The sequence below is a fragment of the Gorilla gorilla genome, chromosome X (assembly GCF_029281585.2).
Source record: "Gorilla gorilla gorilla isolate KB3781 chromosome X, NHGRI_mGorGor1-v2.1_pri, whole genome shotgun sequence".
Classification (NCBI taxonomy): Eukaryota; Metazoa; Chordata; class Mammalia; order Primates; family Hominidae; genus Gorilla; species Gorilla gorilla.
In genome coordinates this window covers 30,723,272-30,748,915 of record NC_073247.2, presented here as the reverse complement: position 1 = coordinate 30,748,915, position 25,644 = coordinate 30,723,272, and the positions used below count along the sequence as shown (strand labels likewise).

The window sequence follows — 25,644 nt, the reverse complement described above, 5'->3', positions numbered from 1 at the left end:
TGCGCACTTGGGGAGGAGAATTTGGGCTGGGGGCGGTGCGGGGGAAGCGACTAATACAAGAGGAATTAATCCCAAATAGCCACAATTTAACAAAAGAGCGTCAACTTGAAAAGACTTGAATCAAACCGGGAGCCGAGCCCCCAGGAGGCTCCTAGGCACGAAGCCTCCCTTGCCTCCGTCGGGGGAGATGGGGGGCAGGTGATTTCCCAGCATGTGACCCTGAAGAGGGAGGGTCTTGGGCCATTACGGGATGCGCCCAGAGACTAGGCGCGTCCGCACGCACGCACCCCGGGAGGAGACAGGCCGAAAAGACACTCCGCACCCCTCCCCGGGTCCTTGGCTCGGGACTGCGCCCCCGGTACTTTGCCCACCTCCCTCCGCAGCTGGGCGGGGACCACTGTTCTCCCTCATTCCCGAGGAGCCTCCGACCTGCTTGGACCCTTGGCGGTGAAAGGCTCCCAGCCTTCGCCCCTCCTGCCTTTCCCATTTCTTTCCCCCGCCTCCCGCCGACGCCCCCAGATCTGTTGGGCTCGCCCTTCCTGAAAGTAGGCGAGGCCCAGAAGCTGAGGTTGGGGCGCAGAAGGAGGGGGGTGGGAAGAGGGAGGAGCGGAGCGCAGCGGACGGGGGCGTGTCTTCTACTAGCCCAGCCCCTGGGTGCGCGCGGCGGTGGTGGCGGCGGCCGAGCCTCGCTTTGAGAGACAGGTATCGCTTAGGCGCCATGTTGTGAGCGGAAGTGGGGGAGCGCGCGGCGGTCGCTGTTCTGCTGGGAGCGGGCGCGGGAACCGGCGGGGGGGGCGGAGCCGTAGTCCCGGCGGCGGAAGGAGGAGAGGAAGAAAGGGGCGAGACCCGGTGCCCAGCGGAGGCGCGAGGCTCTCGCTCAGCGCGCGGGCGTCTCTGGCCAGGCGCGCGGCTTTCGGGCGGTCGGCGTCGGCGTCGAGCCCTCTTTGGGGCCGCCGCCGCCGCCGCTGCTGCTGCTGCTGCTGCCGCCGCCGCCGCCGCCGCTGCCGTGGGGCTCGGGCGGCGACGGAGCGGGGCCGGCCGTGGGGCGGGCGGGGAGGGAGGAGGCGGTGAAGGCGGCGGGCCGGGGGGGAAGATGCCGCTGGCGCAGCTGGCGGACCCGTGGCAGAAGATGGCTGTGGAGAGCCCGTCCGACAGCGCTGAGGTGAGTGCAGCAGGGCGGCCGGGGCCGGCGCATCTCCTCCTCGCGCCCCCGCCGGCTCGCTTCGCTCCCCGGAGCTGGCCACTCGGCCCGTTCTGATCCCGCTCGCGTCTTCCCCCCGGGCTCAGGGTTTTGGTTTGGGTTGTTGGGGTGGGTCTGTTTGCCGGTCTGTCTGTTCCTTCCACCCTCACCCTCACCTCCTTCCCTCGCTCGGGGGGCTGCCAGTGTGGTGGCGCGTGGGGTTTGGAGTGGGCGCTGGGGCTTTGCAAGAAGCCAATTTTAATCAACTTTGCGTGGGGGAAGCGGGAGGCGGAGCGGGGGCCGGCGGGGAGTTGGGAAGTTTGGCCCAGCCGGGTCGGGGGCTTTCCCGGACCTTGGCGACTTTGGGAGATGAGGGAGGGGTAGGGATCGGGTTCACCGGGGAGCAGGGACTCTCGAGTCCGGCCGAGGGAGGGGCTGCTGCGGGGAGACCGGCGCGCGGGGCACGGGCGGCGGCGACCTGTGGGGGTTTCGGGTAGGGGGTGCAGGGTTTTGCCTCCCCCTTGTCTGCCGCAGCGGTTTCTGCTGCTGCAAAGAAGAAAGTGGAAGCCTAAGGTCCTCTACCCCCTCCGTTTCTGAGGTCGCAGAGCTAGACCCCCGTCCCTGTGAGTTTAACTTGAGTTTCCTGTCCATGGAGGTGAGAGGGTGATATTCAAGGAGATCAGCGGCCGCCGTAAAAGGCTTTCTGGTTTTCCTCGCCCGGGATCTGGTGACCGTCCCTGAGACACCCATCCTAGTGCCCAAAACCCAAACAATATACCCAAACAGGGCAAAACAGAATTTCCCCGGGCGCATCACTACACCGAGCTTTCCTGAACCGCCCCTGTCCCAGAACAACTCGGGGTCTGCGAAAATAATCCAGACAAGACCCGTTCCAAGGTATCACCGCTCCTCTCCGGAGTGGAAAATCAATTCCTGATGGTGGCGCGTCTGTGATTCTTCCTTCTTGACTTTTTGCTGCCTTCTCTCCCCGCAGCGGACTTTAGGGGATTACAGGATGATAGGCTGCGTGTGTGTAATAGTTACTGAGTGAGTGACCCCATTTCTGGAAAGCATGACTGAAACGCGGGGGTGGAACGGGGCAGGCTCTGATGAGTGGTGTGCTTGGCGGCAGCCGCTGCCCTGCCGGCCTCCGCAGTGTGAGAAGTAGATAGGGTTACTGGTTACGTCAGTAAAACCGAGGCTCAGTTTAATCTGAGATGCGGGACACTTGCATTCTCCGGTATAATGGAGAGGGCGGGGGATCAGTTCAAATCGCTTTTCACTTTTTCCCCCAGTCACCTCCGCTGCTGTATAACAATTTTGCTTGTTCTCCTTAACGCACGCAGAGTTGTAATAGTGCTTATGATTGGTGCTTAGTATTTTGCGACTTGGATCATACTTGTAAAACCTGAACTAAATGCTGCTCTTCAATGGAAAAGACATTGATATATGTTGAAAGAAAAGGAAAGAAAGAAAGGAAATCATGTTTTTAAGACTGGCAGAATCACAAGAACTTTCTTTAAAATTGTTAACCAGACTAATACTATAAATATTTTATTAAAAAGCCAAATTTATGATGTTTAATAATCCTTTAGATGGGTAGTGTGAAAAACAGTATGCAAGAGCTCTTGTCATATTTTTCCCCAGAAAATTTTTTGCATTAAATAACATAGCTAAAAGGTTAATAAAATGTTCGCAAAGTACTGAACTTGTGGAAGGAAATTAAATTTGCTTTGAGCCTGACTTTTACATACAAACATTAACAATTGCAACTCAAGATCAGTCCACATTTCTGCTTGGCATGTATCAGTGTGATAGGAAAACAATATCGTTTAAAATTCCACCTTATCCTTTTTCTATCTAGAATGCATTTGGATAAGGAAGCACAAAACATATTTATTTAGCACCAACTATATGCCAGGTACTGTGCTACATTACTATTTCATTTTATCCTTCCTGTGACCCAGCAAGGTAGGATTATGGTCCCCATTGTTATAGATTAGGAAACCAAATCTCAGAATTTAAAAGGTACAAAGATTATAAATAGTAAATGGCAGAGCCATAATTCAAAGCCAGGTGGATACAATTCATGTGCTTCGTTTTATATCAGGGTAGCTGTTCCACATCTGTGGAAAAATTCGGGGTATAAATAAGCCAGTAGTTAGAGGTCATCTATTTTCCAGAAACAAATAGAGTATTATAAGAGGTCTCATTTGGTAAAGTCTTGTTATTTCAGTTACTATTATGTTTTCCAGAACTTGACAGATAGGATTCCACAATTTGCTATTTTCAAAGAATTTTCTTGCTATTCTGGCATAAGGTATGTCAAACAGAGCCAGTGTTGCCAAGATTTATTAAAACTAAATTCTAACAAATTGCCTTTAGATATTTAATTTCCTTTGCTTGTTCAGCTATTTCAAGTAAATTACTTCTGATACAATTTGGAAATATTGAAGACAGTGAGGGAAAGGTTGAAAAGTTCCACTCAGAGGTCTAATATTTTCACTATTATACCGTTTCCTCCCCCAGTAGGTTCCTATCAGATAATTGTATTTTACCAGAGTAACATAGTTTTTTTTAGAGTCATTTACTTGAGTAAATACATCAAAATATTTCTCTCCAGGTTAAAAGATTTCAGGATTGGTCTGTGTAGGAGTTTACATTTATGGTCTCATCCCTAGTACACTGTGAATTCTTGAAAGCAGACATTTTTCCCCCCCTCTCTGAATCCTCAGCATTCAGCACAATGCCTGGCCCTTACATATTGTGGACTTAATAAATATCTGCTGAATGAATCATGAAAGTCAGGAATAGGATGATTATGAATCTTATCTGTTTTTTATCATTTTAATCTCATTAAAATATGAACAATTTACAAAGACCTCAGTGCCTCAGTAAAAACATAGGCAGTTTCTTCAGTTCCTTTACACTGGCCTTCCTGCTTTAAGACCTCACACGAATCTCATGGTGTTCAAAACAAAAAAACCCTTGTGGTTAAACTCAAACGTGGGTCAGAACATGATAGGCTAGAACTAGGCCAAATGTTTAAAGAAGCAAATTTAGGATAATAAAGGAAGTACTATGTAAGCAAAGTAAGGGTTGGTACAAGATAAAAAACAAACTAGCTTCCTAACTGGTCTAGGTGAACTCTTTAGTGAGTTACTTAAAGATGCTAATATGCTTTTGAATATTTGACTGTTTAGAGGATGGATAGGTAGGAATTATGGCTCTTCTGTTCTACAAATTCTTTGCCAGTGCTGTCAGAGACAGCATTTACTGGATCATAAGCCTGGCCTAGAGTGATACTTTTTTCTCCGTTGCAATAGAGTAGGTATAAATGATAGTAAATCTAAATATGAAGTTTTCAAAATAATAAAATTATGGAGGTTATTTTTGTTTTATAGAAATGTGTTATATAAAATAGCCACAATATAATGTGTTGTATACAATGTGTATTATACAGTGTGTTGTATGAAAATAGCTACCTCGACTTCCTTTAAATAACAGGTACCCATGATGCACTGAAAAATATTTTAAAAATCAACTATATAAGTATTTTATTATAGAAAATGAGGCCTTTGTGTGGGAGATCATGTTTAGTGAATGTGCAGCCATTTTTAACCTCAAAGATTATGTAGTATTCTATAGTATAGTACATAGATTTTATAGTATTTCTACTATATCAATATTGTATAGGTTTCTTATTTTATCTATAGGGAAAATGCTCTATTAAAGTATAATCATTGATTTTGAAAAAAAAATGTTTTATTGTTTCTTTTCCTTTTCCTGTTTTATTTTTACCACCTTTCAGGTTTTTTTCTTTCCCCTAAGTGAAGATCTGAGGAGAGGACAGGTATTGTTACATGTCAACTGTCAAGTAACTGTGACACATTACTGAACACTTCATTGTTTTCAGTGATTATGATAGAGGATGTCAGTTTTGTAAAATCTAGAAAACTTTGCTTTATTTTGGCAACTTGATCCTGTAGTAATGGGGTAGATTCAAAATGTGAAACTTGCTGGATGCATTTAAATTTTATTAATAAAACTTTTATCTAATTACAGGAGCAAATATAGGCAGACTTTGTATTCTCTTTAGTATACATTTCTGGAAACCACAATAAGTATATCTTATTTTTAATAAGACAGGTGGCATAATTGGACTGTGTACTCCTGACCAAGGACTTGACATTTGCTAAATTGTAGACTGACCAAAAATACAGATCACTTATCTAGAAGTCTGAGTTGCAGAACAATTGTCCTAAAGTTTTTAAAACTTTTTATTACTAAGAAATTCATACCATTGTGATAATTAACAAGATTTGCTCTACAGTTCAATGCTCAGGGACATGTGATCTGCCAGGCTGTGAATGATGGGTAAGGTCACAGTTGCCTGGTTGACCCAGTGCAGAATGGGTGCTTTAGACCCAACGGTTCAGATTATAATGAATGACACACTGACATGTTGGTGGTCTCACTGGTAATGCCTGCGTGTGATAGTGCTCAGTTGTTTATGTGCTTTGGTGGATAACATATTTTGAAGCATTGGAATGCAGCTGTGCAAATACATATATTATACATCCTGTTCCCCAATTCACATAAATAGAAAAAAACAAGTATCTAAATTGTAATACCTAGCATTCAATGTCTTCCTTCCACCCCACTCCCATCAGTGTGTTCTTTTGGAATTAATACAGTGACCTGTATCATTAACCTGGAGATATCAGATCTCAGATATTCTAGTTTATCAGTTTAACACCAAAAAGCATTAAAACAAAGAAAAACTACCCTATTTAATCATTCAGTAAAAACTACCATATTTAATCATTAAGTTTTGTCATGATTTAGCAAAACAAATGCAAATGTGTGTGTGTCTGTGTGTGTATGTGTTTTATAAAACAGGTTCAGGATAAAATGTATCCATATAGCACATTATGATTATTTTAATACATTTGGCCTATTTATTTTTTGACAGTTTATCAAGTTGTACAATTTAAAAGCCAATATTTATTAATCCCTAATGTACAGAAACATAGGAGGAAGTTGTCTCTTTGGTTAAACAAACTGTTGAAAGATAAACTTTGGCACACCAAAATTTTTACTTTTCAATTGATAAATAATATTTGTACATTTTTATGGGGTCATGTGATATTTTGTTCCATGCATAGAATGTGTAATGATCACATCAGGGTATTTGGGATATCCATTAATCATTTCTGTGTGTTGGGAACATTTCAAATCCTCTCTTCTAACTATTCTGAAATATATAAAACATTGATATTAACTATAGTCACCCTACTCTACTCTGCTATCCATTGTTAGAACTTATTCCTTCTATCCAATTGTATGTACTGTGCCCATTAACCAACCTTTCTTCACCCCCACCCGCTCTGTAACCCCCACACTCGTCCTATCCTCTAGTAACTCTCATTCTGAGTAGAAACTCCCTACCTATGAGCCCCACGTGTAAGAACATGCGGTATTTGTCTTTTTGTCATGTGACCTGTTTTAAGCAAATACATTAGTTACTAGTAATTAAGTATTTTGGTTTTTGCTCATTCTTAAAACTTAGAAGGGACTTTGTGGGGTTATTTGGATTAATAGCGAAGTGTTAAAGAACATAAGCTCTGGAGCCATAAAGACCTGTGTTTGAGTCCTGGCTCTGCCACTTAATAACTTTGTAACCCTATGCAAGTTATATTTAATATCTCTATACTTCAACATCCTAATTTGTAAAATAGGGATGAAAATAATGTCTACCTCATAGAGTTTTGGTGAGAATTAAATGAAATGATAATATATGTAAAGTACTTGGTTCAGTACATGGTTTAAGTTTTTAATAAACAATAGTTACAATGAATCATCCCTCTTAAAGAACTGTCTCAGTTCTTTGTTTTTCCTCTGGGGTAATTTTTTAGAATCCAGCAAAGCAATTAAAAGTGATTTATTTGATCAGTTTAAATAGTCATGGTAATATCTGAACGTAATTGAAAGGGCAAGGGGAACAGAAATCTCTTGAATCTTACCCTTTTTGCATTGATCCCTTCCTCAATATTGTCTTTAAAGGGAAAAAACAACATTGTGAAGAATATATGTGGAAGAAGGAAGAAAGGAAAGTTTGTTCACATTTTTAACATTGCTCAAGTTGGAAGATGTCTCACAATCCATGGGATGTCATAGTTTAATTAGCAGCATGTTTTTCCTTAACAATATATAAAATAATAGTGTATCTTACACTTGATTGTATCTTTTAATCAATGAAATATAGTGTATTCTGTATGTCTACCTCTTGAAGGTAATGTGTCCCTGAAGAAATGGTTAAAGTCAGTTTATAGCATCAATAGGTAGAATAACTTTCTTTCTAAAACATACCAACACAAAATGTGCACACCTTTTTATATTTTAGGATGAATCCGTTCTGTTAATTTTTAGGGAAGGAAATTAATATGTCACACCTCCTTCCCCATTACTATAAATACATTTGTTTTAGTTATTTCGAAATGCCATAGGGTAACTGGGTTTTCCTGTCTAGAAATGTAATCCTTTAGATTTTGTCTGTAATGTAGTGTTGGTTCTTACAGAACTCTAAATAGTATATGTAGTATTTTTCAAGCTGAAAAGTCTCTGGAGATATGATGTTAAAAGGTGTATCCATGCCTCAAGAATCACCCCCCTCCAAAAAACAAGGTAGTGTGGCATAATCAAGTAAGTTGGGGAAATGTGGCATTAAATAAGATTTAGCCTGTCTTTACTGTATAATTTAGAACTTTTAAGATGTTGTATACAGTGAATCTGCAAAATGGATATGGCCCACAGCATTTGAGACTTGATGTCAGAACCCCTTTTTTGTGAACCATCTATTGAAGTCTCAGTGGACACAAAGTGCTTTGCAGAACACAGTTTTGGAAAGTCTGATAACTACAGTAACGCGATCCAGTATTGCCTGGAAATGAGCTGTTATGTTTAATTGACTATATTGAAGTGTTTTCTTTAACTGTCAAGAGTTTTGTTTCATTTTGAATTGAAATCTTTCTAAATTAAATTGTATAAAAATGTTCCATCTTAGTGAATATAAATTTAATAATAATTTAAATAAAAGTTAAAAATAATTTACACTTTTGATTCAATGTTCTGAAAATTAATGGTCATATTCTACTTAATATCAAGCTAATTGCCCCTACTAAATGGCCTGTACCTTGACTGTTTCTGTAACTTATGTCTAATATTTGTAGTTTAAAAATTCTCTTATATGCCACTTTATGCCACTGTTAATCTGCTTTTCTTTCCCATTTTCCTGTTTAAATTAATTGCTTCTTGTTTTCACTTACTAGAGAGTAGATAGCCAGGATTAGTAATATAAAAAAGTTATAGTTTCCAAATAATGTAAAATAGCATCCTCACTCTTTTTCTGGTCTCTGCTCATCATGTACAAATACCTCTGGGGTCAGGGGTATTTGCTGGGCATATTACCAAATAATGAATCGTGATTTTATGTTTTACATACCATAACAGAATGGCTCAATTGCTGGCATTACCTGCCCTGCATATTTACCTTCCTCTCTTGAAGATGTCAGCTAGAAAGTAGAACATGAATGAACTAAAAAACAGGCAGCTTTAAATTGAAAGCTAGCCTACTGCCCTGCCTGGAGTCATGTCTCCACATTGTGAGTCCTTTTCTGTTGTTCTCATAAAATAGTGCTAGTTTCCTAAATATTTGTTACTCTACACGTAGGTGTAAATCTAAAAGCACTTTTAGATTTCTTGTCATAATAGAATTACAACCATAACATAAGTTAAATCGAATTTTCCCATCTTAACTAATATATCCATGGTCTCTTATATAACTTAAAAACTTGTTTTGTCCACCATATAAATTGATTTTTATAATCTTATGTATGGTGATAATCTCATCTTCAAATCTGACCTGGTCATTTAGATTTCTGTGAGCTTGTCTCTAATTCTTTGGGCCACAAAGCTTGTCCTAGGAAACTTGGTTCAGTCATTTGATATGTGTTAGAAGCAGATGTCAAATGATAGCCTGAAGCAAAAGATCATTTTGACATTAATAGATTGAAATGCATCTCAAGTGCAGTGGTTTGGGATAAATCTTCACTCCAGAAATCTTGTAAAACCTGTGGCAAAAATCTCAGCTACCTAGAATGTTACTTCATTTCTTCACATTTAGGAACAGAGGCATCTATCTGAAAATAATATAAAATAATAAAGATTTACTTAAAATCACAAAAAATTTCTGGATCAGCACTGTTTAGTACAGTAGCTGCTACCCATATGTGGCTGTTGAGCACTTGAAATGTGGCTAGTGTGGAAGTGAATTTTTAAATTTTATCTAAGTCACCAGTGGCTATTGGCTACCATGTTGAACAGTACAATTCCAGATTACAGGATTAGTACAAATTGAATGCATTTTTTACACCAGTGTTTTTTCATTTCTACCTTGTATAATTTGTATCTTGAAATTAATAGGCTAAACCTTTTCTAAAAACAAATATTTAACATGCTTTTTCAAATTATGTTTGATCAGGTTAGTTTTGTCCTTTTCTACCCTGAAGATTCTGATAAACCCTCTAGGGTGGTACATACCCCACAAATCACCATTCTACTCTTCCTACAGCTTTAATAGTTTTACTGTGGCATCTCATTCAAGTGATAACACTAAAGCATTGGGGGAAATTTAAATATCAAAAAATGTTGTAATTACAAGTTTCCTCTTGTGCACTGAGCTTACAGACCGAGACATAAACAGTAAGACTAATGTCTCTGGGTAGAAAAATATACAATTATCTTCTATATTATTGGATGAATAAATTACTGTATGGTAATTTGTTTAAATATTGTGTTGCATTCACTGTACTGTGCTAGTTAAAACGGAAAAAGTGGATTGGTGCATTTTGAAATATGAAAGCATTTAAATTTTTTTAGCATATAATTTTAGAGAACAATTTAGCCCTACCCTATTTATGTAAGAAAACTGAGACCTGTTCAGGCAGACCTGCTGCAGGTGATATGTTAACAAAGTCAGAGTTGGGGTGTGCAGCACATTCATTTCACTAAAATTCATTTTGTCATCCACATCATATCAGTACAACTCTTTAATTTTATCTAAACTATCTTAAATACAAATTCTGAAAGAGCCACAATGCACAAAAGTTCAAATATTACTTTTTCTCTACTCTCTGCTAATTTTAACTCGTTTGCTGTGTCAGAGTACTCAAATCCAAGATAATATACAGTCTTGCCTTAGCCTTAATTTATAAGTCTGGAAAATACAGTCCTTAGTTTACAAAAACAACTTCAGAATGTTCCTACCTACAGACGAAGGGTGAGGGGTACGTTGAGATCACTGCTCTTTCTTTCCCAAGTGAAGATGGAAGGAAGCTCATGTCTATTGAGTGCCCCCCTTGACAAGTCACTTTGTGTATATCAACTTGAATGAAGTATACAGAATTATGCTCAACTTACAGATGAGGAAACTGAAGCCTAGAAGGGTTAAATAACGTGCTCATGGTTGCCCAGCTAGTAACTGAAGGAGCCAGAATTCAAACCCAAGTCTCACAGATTGCAAATTCTAATGACTTTTCACTACACAGCCCTGTTTGAGTTGAGAACATCCAGGTGAGTGACTCAGTCTAAATGAAATCTGCTACAGGGGAAAAAGGTTCCAGGTAGTTTACATGGGTAGCTATTGTGGAGATGTAGAGAATAACCTAGAGAGATAGGTGACTTCTCACATATATAAATACATGTATGTATGTAGCATGAAGCCCTCTTCTCACCAGGGAGGCCTGTAGAGATGATGTGATCCTGGCATGAACTAGGAATGCTGTTCACAATAGAGACAGTGCTTAAGCAGTCAATAGGTAAAGTTTAAAAAGTTAGTAAAACTGAGTAAAGTTGATGTTAGTTTCCAAATACAGTGGGTTAAATAGGCTTTTGTGAGTTGGCCTGAAAAACAGCATTTATGGCATTGTATGGGAAGATTATTTGAGATTTCTAACCAGCTGTCTTACAAATAAAACAAAATGTCTAATGTTTGAAACAAAAATTACAGTACTTGGAGAAAGGGGGGCCTGCCTAGACATTACTTAACAGCTCTCTTTACAGAAGCCTCTAGGTGTATGCCTGAGTAAATGTGCTCTGTTCTTTGATTGCAGCTTATTAAATCGTTACCTCTCTATCTTTGCATCCTCTTTTCAGAAAAATCTACTTGATGTTCCCTCAAAGTGCCAGAAAACAGAGTTTGGCTCAACCCAAAAATGATAACAATTATCTTGCTATCGTATAAGAAAAGGAAATTTAAAAGGAAAGTTATGCAATCATTTCTTTTTCTTAGACTGTCAGGTCAAATAGCCCTAATTAATTCCTTTTTTTTTCTTTTTTTTTTTCTTTTTTTTGTTTTTGAGACGGTGTCTCACTCTGTCACCCAGAGCTTTTTGCTCTAATGCTGATATGGAAGTTCCTTGTATATGTATTTCTTCTCTGTCACCCAGGCTGGAGTTCAGTGGCTCAATCTTGGCTCACTGCAACCTCTGCCTCCTGGGTTCAAGTTATTCTCCTGCCTCAGCCTCCCGAGTAGCTGGAACTACAGGTGCCCATCACCACGCCTGGCTAATTTTTGTATGTTTGGTAGAAATGGGGTTTCTCCATGTTGGCCAGGCTGGTCTCGAACTCCTGACCTCAGGGTGATCCATCCGCCTTTGCCTCCCAAAGTGATGAGATGACAGGCATGAGCCACCGCATCCGGCCTAATTCCTTTTTTTTTTTTTTTTTTTTTTTTTGAGACGAAATTTTGCTCTATTGCCCAGGCTGGAGTATGCAATGGTGCAGTCTCAGCTCACTGCAGCCTCTGCCTCCCGGGTTCAAGTGATTCTCCTGCCTCTGCCTCCCAGGTACCTGGGATTACAGGTGCCCACCACCACGCCCGGCTAATTTTTTGTGTTTTTAGTAGAGACAGGGTTTTGCCATGTTGGCCAGGTTGGTCTCGAACTTCTGGCCTCAGGTGATCCACCCGCCTTGGCCTCCCAAAATGCTGGGATTACAGGCATGAGCCACCGTACCCAGCCTAATTCTTTTTTTAATTGAGATATTTACATACTATAAAATTCACCCTTGTATATAATTCATGGCTTTTACTATATTCCCAAGGTTGTGCAGCCATCACCACTATCTATTTCCTAGAACATTTTCATCACCCCAAAAAGAAATTTCATACGTGTTAGCAGTCACTCCCCATTTCCTCCATTCCCCCAGTCCCTGGCAATCACTAATCTATTTTCTGTCTCTAGATTCACCTATTCTGGACATTTCATATTAATGGAATCCTACAGTATGTGGCCTTTGTGTCTGTTTTCAAGGTTCTTACATGTTTCAAGGTTCATACATGTTGTAGCATGTAGCAAGACTTCATTCTTTTATGTGGCTGAATAATCTATTGTATGGATATACCACAGTTTGTTTATCCATTTATCAGTTGATGAACGTTGGAAATTGTTTCTACCTTTTGGCTATTATGAATAATGCTGCTGTGAACATTCGTATTAAGTTTTTATGTGAACATATGTTTCCAGTTTTCTTGGATATATACCTAGGAGTAGAATTGCTGAGTCATATGGTAAATCTATGTTTAGCTTTTTGAGGTACTGCCAAACTTTTCCAGCTGGCCTGTACCATTTTACATTCCCATCAGCAGTGTATGAGAGTTCCAGCTTTTCCATATCCTTGTCATCACTTATTATTGTCTTTTTTACTATAACCATCCTACTGGGTGTGAAATGGTATCTCATTGTGGTTTTGATTTGCATTTCTCTAATGACTAATGATGTAAAGGATCTTTTCATGTGCTTCTTGTCCATTCGTATACATAATTCACGTGCTTATTTTGTTACTCTTTTAGGGACTTAAGTTGGCTTTTGTTCTAATGCTGATAGGGAAGTTCCTTGTATATGTATTTCTTCTCAGAAAAGTTAGTTTCAATACGTGCTTTTAAGATATTTTCTTTCTTTTTAGATTTGATAAATACAAGGCTTTTCCTAAAATAGTGGTTTTCCAAATGGGTTAATAGAGCTCTAGGTTCTATGAAAGTGCCTTAGGATACCTCTCACCTAGGGCACCCTTTCTCTCAGCCAGAGTGGAATTCCTAGAGGAACACAACAAAGAATTAAATATTGGTTATAGAACTTAAAAAAGAAAGTTACAGAAAGAAAACAAAGATTGGGGCAGTGATATTTTTCCTTAGAGTCTCCTCGGCCTAAACTAGTCTATAGTTTCTTATTTAAAGCAAAAGTGCAAGAGTTAATTGAAGATTAATTATTAATCTTAATAGGAAGACAATACGCCTAGAATCTCTGAAATTAAATATAAGTCAACAGATAAATGAATTCAGGAATCCATCTCAAGTGAAGTAACGTATGCAGGTATGTTATTTGAAGAAGTAAAAATGCAAATAAAACAAAACCTTATTTGCCTCTTTTCCTTAAAGTTCCTGCTGGCTGTTGGTATAATTCAAGAGTAATAGCTATCAAAATGGATGTTCATATTAAGTAATCCTTAGAGAAATGTCATGGGCAAATTAAAAATAAGTTTTGCCTTGGATTAATAAAAAGAAGAGCTCATAAATGAGTTTTAAAGCTATCTCCTGCCCACCACCTCCCCTCCCCCGCCAGCTCTTCTGAGTATGTATAGTATACTACTAGGTGAAAATGAATTAAATGGAATTATTTTCTTTTGGAACATTAAAGTCTAGAAGTACTGGGGTGGGCAGGAATTTTAATAGCATGAAACAAGGTAAATTAGTAAAGAATAATATAAGCAGATGTAATTGGATCTTTAGGAGGAAATTATGACCTATAATGTTACAGCAGTTTTCTGTAGTACATTTTCAACCATAATGTGGAAAATTAGAAAATAAATATTATTTTCAACATAAAAATTAATCACTTGGAGGATACATCTGGTTCTGCCAAGATAGAGGACCCCTATTCCTCCTTGATCTCCCTTACAGCGAAAACACTTTAGACATAACAAACAAGCACAGGAACACTCTGAAGGTGGAAAAAGAAGGCAAACAGCCTGCAGACCTTGGGACTCAAGAAAACCCAGGGAATTCACTATTTGTGTTCTTCCTGTCACCTCTCATATATCCTAGACAGGGTGCTATGAAAGCCTCCAAACTAGAACTGCCAACAGTCACAGACAAAAAGAGCTCTGAGAAAAAGCCTGTTTCCTTTAGACAAACAACTGGGGGAAAGGTAGCCAAATAAGTCTAAACCTTTTTGACAATACTCACCCTACCCTGGCCAAATACCATCATAAAAACCCCACCCCACCCCACCCCACCCCAAAGAAGCAAATAACAGTGCTCTCACTCCCCAACCCAGTGGTGTGGGCTGGGGAGATCAGAGACCTAAGCACCCATTTCTTTGCCCAGCAAAAGCAGACAGCACTTTGGTTCCCCCTGCTGGGTGGTTTTGGCAGACCAGGCAGGAAGCGTTTTCCCTCATTCCACTTCAAGCTGAAGGAAGTTATGCTCTTGCCAGGGTGGTGTCTAGCAGCAGTGGGGTCTAGTAGCAGATTGAGCCTCCACCCCAACCCAGAAGCAATGACACTTAACAAGGTGACGTGAGCCAGGGCTAATCCATACTCTACCCTCACCTTACATCAACGAGGCAGAACAAGATGGTTGGGGGTAGGATTCTCAACACATCTTACTTCCACTAATGTCAGTGGGGCCCAGTGGAGAACTGAGCCTTCACTCCCATCTGGCAAGTGATGGGTGGCAGGGCTAGTTGGCATTCTGCTTCCTTCTCTACCCTCCCCTGTTGTTAGCTGGGTCCTTTGGGGAGCTGAGCTTTTGGCTTTATAGTGCAGCAACAAAGAAGTATGAGTCAGCCCTCTGCTTTCCTCCTCCCTGTCATCAGTGGGGCCCAGCAGGGAGGTGAGCTTACACCCCTACTCAGAGGCAGTGAGGTGATACAGGTTGGTGCCCTACTTTCATTGGGACTAAGAGTGGAGCTGAACTTCCGTCCCACCCATCTGCAACAAAACAGTGTGAGTCATTGCTCCACTTTTGCCTGGGTGATGTTGGTGCGGCCCAGAGGGAAGTTGAACATACACACTCCACCTCAACAGGAGGACTGCCTGCTTCGGGAAAAAAAAAAAAAAGATTAAATAGGAAAGAGTCCTATAATCTCCAAATATCCATTAGACAGTAAAAAATCACTTATACCAAAAACCAGGAAAATCACAACATGAGTGAGAAAAGACAGTCAACACACATCATCACTGTGATAATTCAGATGTTGTAATTATCAGACCAGAATTTTAAAGCAGCCATCACAAAAATGCCTCAGTGAGCAATCACAAACACTCTTGAAACAAATGAAAAATTAGTCTCAGAAAAGAAATGGAAGCCATAAGGAAGAACCAAATAGAAATTTTAGAACTGAAAAATACAGTAACAAATAAACTTACTACATGGGCTAGATAGAAGAATGGAGATGACAGGAAAGAATAACATTGGAGATAAAGCAATAGAAATGAACAATAGAGAAAAAATAAACTGGAAAATGAACAGAGCCTCAAGAGCCTGGTGAACATTAACAAAAGATTTAACATTTATGTCATCAGAGTCCCAGAAAGGGAAAAAAGAAACTGGACCTGAAGAAATAATGGCTGAAATTTCCCCAAATTTTGCAAAAGACATAATCTGACAGATTCAGGAAGCTGACTGAATCCCAAATAAGATAAACCCAAAGTAATCCACTCCTAGACAAAATCAAAATCAAACTTGAAGATGAGTAGTTATTGTCTAATAGATACAGAGTTTCAATTTTGCAAGATAGTTCTGAAGATTAGTTGCATAATGTGAATATACTTAATACTACTAAACCATACACTTAAAATAGTTGAGATAGTGAATTTTATGTTATGTTTTATGACAGTTGAAAAAGTAAAATATCAAACTTTTGAAAATTAAAGAATCTTTAAAGCAGTTAGAGAGAAATGAACTGTTACCTATAGGGAACAATTCACGCGACAGCAGATTTTCCATCAGAATCTATGGACGTCTGCCAGGCACAGTGGCTTACGCCTATAATCCCAGCACTTTGGGAGACTTATGCATGTAATCCCAGCACTTTGGGGGGCTTACGCCTATAATCCCAGCACTTTGGAAGGCCAAGGCAAGAGGATTGCTCGAGCCCAGGAGTTCGAGATCGGTTTGGGCAACATGGCAAGACCCCATTTCTACAAATAATAATAAAAATAAATAGCCAGGCATGGTGGCACGTGCCTGTAATTCCAGCTACTGGGGAGGCTGAAGCTGGAGGATCACTTGAGCCCAGACAGTCAAGGCCCTAGTGAGCCATCTTCACACCACTGCACTCCAGCCTGGGCAACACAGTGAGACCTCATCTCAAAACATCTATGGATGCCAGAAGGATATGGCACACCATTTTTCAAGTGCTGAAAGAAGATACTGTCAACCCAGATTTCTATACCAAGTGAAAATATCCTTCATCAGAGTGGTCTTGGATGCAGGAAAACTAAGAGAATTTGTGAGTAGCAGACCCTGAAAGAGAATGATAAAAGAAGGAAACTTGGACTGTCAGGAATAAAGAAATAACATAAATTCTACATAGTCTCTTCTAGAAAATAGAGAACAGTTTACAACTCATTTTATGAGGCCAGTATTATCCTGATAGCAAAACCTAAAGATAGTATAGAAAACTGCAGGTCAATACCCCTGAAGCACATAGACACAGAATCCTCAACAAAAACTAGCAAAACAAATCTAACAACATATAAGAATTGTATGCCATGACCAAGTGGGTTTTATTCCACATCAGACACAGTATTCAAAAATCATTCAAGGTAGCCTACCATATTAAAAGGTTAAAGAAGACAAGTCACATGATACTAATGGAGAAAACATATTTTTTCTTGATCATAAAATGGCTTATAGGAAAGAGAAAAATTTAGCTAAGTTAAACATTCATTCATAATAAAAACTCAGCCACCTAATAGAGGAGGGCTTGCTCAACTTGATAATGAACCTACAGCTAACATAAAACTTAATGGTGTAGTCCCAGCGCCTTGGGAGGCTGAGGTGGGAGGATCACTTGAGGCCAGGAGTTCAAGTCCAGCCTGGGCAATATAGCAAGGCCCTATGTCTAGAAAAACAATTTTTTAAAAAATTAGCAAGGAATAGTGGCACGCACTTATAGTCCTAGGTACTTGGGAGACTGAGGCAGGAGGAGCCCTTGAGCCCAGGAGTTCAAGGCTGCAGTTAGCTATGATCACACCACTGCACTCCAGCCTGGGTGACAGAGCAAGACCCTGTCTCTAAAAATAAAATGGGAGGAACCCTTCCAAATGATTTTAAGACTTACTATATCCAGTACTCAAAATACTGTAGTATTGGCAAGGGGGTACACACATAGATCAGTGGAATAAGATGGAGAACAAGAAACAGACCCATGTAAGTACAGCCAACTGATTTTTGTCAAAGTTACAAAAGCAGTTTGATAGAGGAAGGATAAATAGCCTTTTCAACAATGGTGCATGGAGCTATTGCACATCTATAGGTAAAACAATAAGTCTCAACCCAAATCTCGTACTGTGTAAAAGTTAATTTAAAATGGATTGTGGATTTGAATGTAAAACTAGAAAACTTTTAGAATTTAGACATAGGAGAAGATCTTCAGGACTGTGGGCTAAATGAAGCATTTAAACCTGAGACCAAAAGCAAATTCTATAAAAGAAGAAAACAATAAATGAACTTCTGAAAAATTCAAGACCTTTTATCTATGAAAAAGACTCTGTGAAGGGTATGAACCTGTAACTGAGACCGGACTTGTATCTACAATATTCAAAGAACTCTCAAAACTCAGCAATAACAAAGACAAGCAATCCAGGCAAAAAATAGACAAAAGAAGTGAACAGACACTTCACCAAAGATGAATAGCAGATAAGCATATGAAAAGATGTTCAGCATGGTTAACTGTCAGGGAAGTGAAAAAACATGATGAGATGTCACTACATACCTTTTAGAACAGCCAACATAAAAAATAGTGACAATAATAAATGGCGAGGATGCAAACAAACTAGATCACTCATATATTGCTGGTGAGGGCATAAAATGATACAGCCCCTCAGGAAAATAGTTTGGCCATTTATTAATAAACATATACTTGCTATATGATCCAGCAGTTGTACTCCTGGACATTCACCGCAGAGAAATGAAAACTTACGTCCACATAAAAGTCTGTGCACAGATGTTCCTAGCAGCTTTATTTGTACTATCCAAAAATTAGAAACCAAATGTCCTTGAATGGGTAAACGGTCAAATAATCTAGCACATCCACATCATGGAATAATACTACTCGCTAACTAAAAAGGAATGAATTGTCGATACACACAACAGCTTGGATGAATCTCAAGGCATTTATGCTGAGTGAAAAAAAGGTTACATGCTATATGATTTATATGACATTCTTAAAATGACAGGATTATCGCAATGGAGAAAAGATTACTGATTGTCAGGAATTAGGAAAAGGGGAGGGAAGTGTGGTCATAAAGGGGCCACATGAGGGATCCTGGTGGCAATAAACTGTTCGGTATCTTTACTGTAGTGGTGGATATAGAGACCCACACATGTGATCAAATGGCCGGGAAAACACAGCTACATACCTGTAAAGCCAGTGAAATCTGAGTAGGATCTGTGCATTGTACCAGTTGCAATATCCTGGCTTTGACAGGAAGTGATATAAGATGTTACCACTGGGGTGAAGTAGGTTAAAAGTGTATGGGACCTCTCTGTATTATTTTTGCAACTTCCTGTGACTTTATGATCATTTGATCATGTCTAAATAAAATGTAAGAAAAAAAGTTTATACAAAAAATTAGCTGGGCATGGTGGAGGGCGCCTGTAGTCCCAGCTACTTGGAAGGAGGCTGAGGCAGGAGAATGGCATGAACCCGGGAGGCGGAGCTTGCAGTGAGCAGAGATCACGCCACTGCACTCCAGCCTGGGCAACAGAGCGAGACTCTGTCTCAAAAAATAAAAAAAAATTAAAAAGCATTAAAGTGTCTATTCTCAATTAAAAACTTATTCCCAGTAATTTTACTAATAGGAATAAAAGGGTATGTCCTTAATACTTAAAAAAATCATCTCAAACCAATAACCAGCATCATGCTTCATAGGGACATATTGTAGGCATTCTCATTAAAACTATGCCTGCTATTTTCACTTCTATTTTACCCTCTAGAAGAGCTTGCTAATGCAATTAAATAAGAAAATCAAAGAGTATTCAAAAAGATAAAAGATTATTCATATATGATATAATTATCCTCTTAGATAACCTAAGGAAATCCACTAAAAAGGTTTATTAAATGATAGTCTACTAAGGTGATATTACACAAAGTGTATTCAGAAATCAACAAACAGCTTTCCTGTTTAGGAGCCATAAACAGAAACTGTAATGGAAAAAAGATCTCATTCATAATAGCGACAAAAATGTTGAATGCCTAGAAATATAACAAGCAAAGGACAAGACCTAAATGAAGAAAATCACTGAATTGCATTAAAGAACAATTTGAAAAAATGAGAAAAAAAGCTATGGTTCTTTAATGTAATTTAAATTACTTTCAATAGGATTTGAAGGTTTTTTTTTTATTTTTTTAAGATTTGAGGGGAACTTCCTTTGTTTTGAATAAATATTCTCAGATTTTTCTTTTTTTTTTTTTTTCTTTTGAGACGGAGTCTCGCTCTGTTGCCCAGGCTGGAGTGCAGTGGCGCAATCTCGGCTCACTGCAAGCTCCACCTCCCGGGTTCATGCCATTCTCCTACCTCAGCCTCCCAAGTAGCTGGGACTACAGGCACCCACTGCCATGCCTGGCTAATTTTTTTGTGTTTTTAGTAGAGACGGGGTTTCACTGTGTTAGCCAGGATGGTCTCGATCTCCTGACCTCGTGATCCACCCGCCTCGGCCTCCCAAAGTGCTGGGATTACAGGCGTGAGCCACCGCGCCCGGCCTCAGATTTTTCGTTTTTAAAAATTTCCTTAGGTTTCTCTAAGTTATAGCTTATGTGAGCAGTTAAAACTTAACAATGTTTAGTAAAGTGTTCTTTTTTGTTTTTTTTGAGATAGAGGCACGATCTCAGCTCACTGCAACCTCTGCCTCCCGGGCTCAAGTGATTTTCCTGCCTAATCCTTTGAGTACCTGGGACTACTCGAGTACATGTGCCACCACGCCCAGCTCATTTTTGTATTTTTTGGTAGAGACAGAGTTTCACCATGTTGGCCAGGCTGGTCTTGAACTCCTGGCCTCAAGCAATCCACCTATCCAAAGTGCTGGGATTTCAGGCGTGAGCCACTGCGCCCAGCCTAGTAAAGCATTCCTATTAATACTCTTTATTTATGCTTAATAAATATGCATGTAGAATTAATCATGGAACTCTAATTAGAAACTACATTTGTGGTTATCTTTTCAGAAATTAGTTTTGATGGCTTTGTTACTAGGTTATGTTTAAACCTAGGGTGAGTTTTATATATATATACATATTTTAATTAGAGTGGATCATTTGGATTGTTTCTTCCTAAGTCAGTTCACCTAAAAACATGCCTAAAACACTTTGTATTGAGATACAGTTGATGTTACACAAACAAGAATTCTGTTAAACAGGTTCTGATTTATTGTGTATTTGAGCAAGTACCATTGTATCGTTTTCCTTGTAACTTATTAATGCTATCTTTTTGTACATAAAGATGTTTGTAAGAATATATATGTTTAAGTGTTAATTAATAGTTATGTTATCAATAATGTTTATTAGTTCAGTAGACATTTAGCATCACTTGTCTTACAGATGGGGAAACAGAGGTTTAAATGATTTTTGCCACGGTCACAGCAAATAAAAGCTTGGACTTTGAAGCCCAGCATAATGGTGTATCTATTTTGGGTAGGAGGGCTTCATTAAACCTCTGGAAACCAGAATAAATCATTTAACTTGTTTGTAGGACCCCTGAATTAGCCAACCCAAGTAATATATTAAAGGGTTATCCAGAACTCAGATTTTTAGCCCTAGAAATGGAAGTGGACCCATTAGGGCAAAGGGCTCTTCAAAATCCCCTCAAATAACAGTAATTGTCGTTTCCCCTGACAAGATGAGCAGGAGGAAAGAGAAGCTGACACCTCCTAAACACCCAGTGTGGCTGGGCATACTGAACTGTACCACAACCTCCAGCATAATTAGGATCCAAGTTTTATGGATTAGAAAACTGAGATTCATGTTAAGTCACTTACCCAAAGTCACACCTATAATAAAGAACAAAGCCAGGCTTTGAAACTTGATGTATCAGGCTCCAGAGCTCATGATCTTTACACTGGGATTTCCCTTTTTTTTTTTTTTTTTTTTTTTTTTTTTTCCAAGATGGAGTCATGCCGTTGCCCATGCTGGATTGCAATGACGCGATCTCGGCTCACTGCAGCCTCCGCCTCCCAGGTTAAAGTGATTCTTCTGCCTCAGCCTCCTGAGTAGCTGGGATTACAAGCATGCACCAGCACGCCTGGCTAATTTTTGTGTTTTTAGTAGAGACGGGGTTTCACCATGTTGGCCAGGCTGGTCTTGAACTCCTGACCTCATGATCCTCCTGCCTCGGCCTCCCAAGGTGCTGGGATTACAGGTGTGAGCCACCGCGCCTGGCCTCCCAGTCTTGTGTAATCACAGGCATCCTCTAAGGTGCCTGTTTAAAAAATAATATACTTAACAATGGGGCTTCTGGGAATTCTGATTCAGTGTTGGGCTGAGATAGGTCCAGGTAATATATCTTTAACAGGAACCATAGGTAATTTTGATCATCAGGCAGATTGGAAAATATTACCAATGCCATTGTGTACTAAGAGGGTTTGAAGGTATTGGAGAAGCAGGAATAGAATTAGGAGTAGATCCCAATTTTTTTAATTGATACTTTACTAATTTTCTCTAGTAAAATAATAGATCAGATTGTGGAAATTATAAAATTGCTTTAAGTTCCCTTAATCTGCACAAAAACCAATATTGTATTTTTTTCTTTTATTTGACAACATTCGTACACTGAGTTCTTTGGCATTATCTATGTTTACATTGGGGAACAAAAGCACCATTGACAGGTATAGATAAAACTATTCTAAATGCAGAAGTGGAAGAAAAAGTTATACTTAGAAGTAACGTTAAAAACAGCTTTAAACATAGAATCAGTAACTTCCTTGGGTATGAAAACCCCCCAAAATTTTAAATAACTTTAATCTAAAACTTTAATCCTTAAAGTTTTATAGAAGATCGTAAAACTTTCAAGCTGGGAGAGCTCCTGGATAGTCACATATTTATGGATGAAGCAACCACAACTTAGAGAGGCTTGGGGGCTTGCCCACAGTTAGTGGCAGACTTTCAAATCCATGCTGGCCAAGATTCCATAGAACTCATGGATTACAGATAAATACCAGAAAAATGCAACTTTTCCAAGGATACACCAGTTTTTAGAAATAAATGTAGTGGCAAGTCATGTTTTCCTTATATTCCCTATTTTGTTTACCTAATTTTTATGTTTTCTTTCATTTTTCATTGTCCTAATAAAAATGAATATATTTAAAGAAATCCCTTTTAGGAGATTATGTAATTTGAAGTATTTTATCTGATCAATGATAGAAAAATGAACCATAACCTTCCTAGAATAGTGTATTTAACAAATAAATACTTTCAGAACATGTGCTGAAGAACTCTAGTTTTCTCCACTTTTATTACAAAACTATTTTATGAATGGAGAAAAATGAGCATAGCTAGATGCTTGTACGTGAATTCTAACAGCAGTATAACAGCATTTCTATGTAAGTAGTAGGAGCTTTGTATTTGAACTTGAATTTAATTATCTGATCTGCAAATTTAATAGCTCTATGATCTTGGACAAGTTATTAAAATCTCAACCTAACTTTTTTTCTTCTCTACTATACGTAATAACTTACCTCATGGATGATTTTTAATTATTAATTGGGATTCAGTGAGAGAATATGTGTAACACAGGTAGCACTGTAGTTTGAACAAAATAGGCAATGAATAAATGATAGCTGTTACTTATTTCCTTGACCCAGTAGTTATTTAGAAGAATATTAATTTCTGAGTGAGTGTTTTATTTCCTTATTCAATATTTTATTGCAATCAGAAAATGTGACCTGTGTAATTCCTGCCTTTAAGAATTTTAAACTGGCCTGTAATCCTAGCACTTTCGGAGGCTGAGGTGGGAGGATTACGTGAGGCCAGGAGTTTGAAGCTGCGGTGAGCCAAGATTGCACCACTGCACTCCATCCTAGGTGACATGGTCAGTTTTTATAACTTTTCATAGAAACTTAAAAGTTGAAAACAACCCATATTCTTTTTACATTATAAAATTCAGTATCTACCTGTTCTAATATAAATTATTTCAAATGCTTTGTCCTTATTTATTATGCTAGTTGATATTAGTGCACTAAAATTTTCCCATCCATTTTCTTTCCATTTAGTTTATGTTATATTCTCCAAGGCATCTGTTCTTGTGTTTTGTGGTTGGTTTAGTCATGGTTAAATGTTCAATACTGTTATGCATTTACTGTTTTTAATGACTTTTTTGCTTAAAAAGTGATACATGCTAATTGTAGAAAATACATAGAAGGAAATAAACCTCTGCACTCTTACTATGGAATATTATTAAAAGATTTTTATGTGATTAAGAGTAGGGGTTTTAGGGCCAGCCGTGGTGGCTCACGCTTGTAATCCCAACGCTTTGGGAGGCTGAGACGGGTGGATCACTTGAGGTCAGGAGTTCGAGACCAGCCTGACCAACATGGTGAAACCCAGTCTCTACTAAAAAAAAAAAAAAATACAAAAATTAGCTGGATGTGGTGGTACGCACCAGTAGTCCCAGTTACTCAGGAGATTGAGACAGGAGAATCCCTTGAACCCAGGAGGCAGAGGTTGCAGTGAGCCAAGATTGTGCCACTGCACTCCAACCTGGGTGACAGATCCAGATTCCATCTCAAAACAAAAAACAAAAGAGTAGGGGTTTTAGAATTAGATTTGGGTTTGAATTTCGGCTCTACTTATTAGCCTTAGGCAGTATATTAGACTTTCTCATGTATTCAACAAATATTTATTGAACACCTACTGTGTGTGCCAGGCATTTTGCTAGGGGACTAGGGATCCAGTGCTTAGAAAGTTTGACATACCTATCTTGGCTTAATTTCCTCATTTGTAGACTGGTGATGATACCTCACAGAGTGGTTAAGAAGCATCAAAGATAACAGTCCTTAGCATTTGCCTGGTATGTGGAGCTCAGTAAATGATAGCAATCATTTTTACTGTGTGTATTCAATATTGATTATATCTTTAATCCAAATAAAATGACTTTTTTAACTCAGCTTAAGGTTTTTGCCTTACATTTTATTTTTGGTATTAATGTTATAAACGCTTGTTTTATTTTTTTTTTATACTTATCTGTTTGGTTTGGGTTTCTCTTTAAAGTAGTAAATAGTTGTTGGTTTACTTTTTAAAAAATATAACCTGATTATTGAAGTTATGATTATCAAACATTTCAAACACATACCAGACTGGAGAGAGTAGTGTAATGAACCAACATATTCCCATAACCCAGCCTCAAGGATTATCAAACTCATGGCCAATCTTGTTCCATTTCTGTTTCCTCTTCTCATTCCCCTAACCACCCTCCGATAAACATTTGCATTTATACTTCTTAAAAGATAGACTTTTAAAATTCATAAGGACCTTACTATCATCACTCATAAAACATCAGTAATTCTTTAATGACATCTAATATCCAGCAAGCCACTTCCTTGTATAATTAAACACTTTAAACTTTACATTTCTTACATTATTACTTTTGGAATGGTTTCCGTCATATTATTTTACATTTTTTATTCTTGTGAGGTTTTTTTCTTCTTCCATATAAATTGTTTTGTTTGAGGAGCTTGTGAAATATAGAAGAATGAATTACGGAGCTAAAAAGATCTGGGTTTGAATCCTGCTTCTGCCATTCAGTAATTAACTTTGCTGAGCCTTGGTTTCCTCAACTATAAAATAGGAATAATTATACCTGACTCATGTTCTTAGGGTTGAATGTGATGCCTGCATAAAGTATTATTAATAGTCTCTGCCAGTTATTATCTTTAGTGATTCGAACTGTAATATCTATTCTTGGTTACTGTATGGTTTTTCAAAACATTCCAAAATTTGTATTTACTGGATAACTACTAAAACTAATGGTTTTAAAATATCCTTCTAGGAAAGAGAATTTAGAATCTTGGCTTCTCCCACTACCTCTTTTATTTTGAGTTCACATTAATTTAACCTGATGTTACAAATCCTACTTTGAACTTTCTGAAGTGTTTTTTCTTTTATATTGTTTATATACTTATATCAATTATT

General features: G+C 38.9%; 1 protein-coding gene across 6 annotated transcripts in view; it reads left to right on the top strand.

Annotated features, from left to right (window-relative positions):
* The first annotated feature begins 642 nt into the window (after positions 1–642).
* RPS6KA3 (ribosomal protein S6 kinase A3) overlaps positions 643–25,644 on the top strand; it is a 112,694-nt gene continuing 87,692 nt past the window's right edge. For 2 of the 6 annotated variants that reach the window (XM_055376749.2, XM_055376750.2), the window contains exon 1: positions 1,076–1,162. Coding sequence is in view for 2 of the 6 variants with exons in the window: in XM_019019360.4 (XP_018874905.1) it covers positions 1,094–1,162 (69 nt within the window). In the remaining 4 variants the exon portion in view is untranslated. Of the gene's footprint in view, positions 703–759; positions 1,163–25,644 lie in introns of those variants that run through there. The other 4 variants (XM_055376748.2, XM_055376751.2, XM_019019360.4 and 1 more) reach the window with 4 other exon arrangements.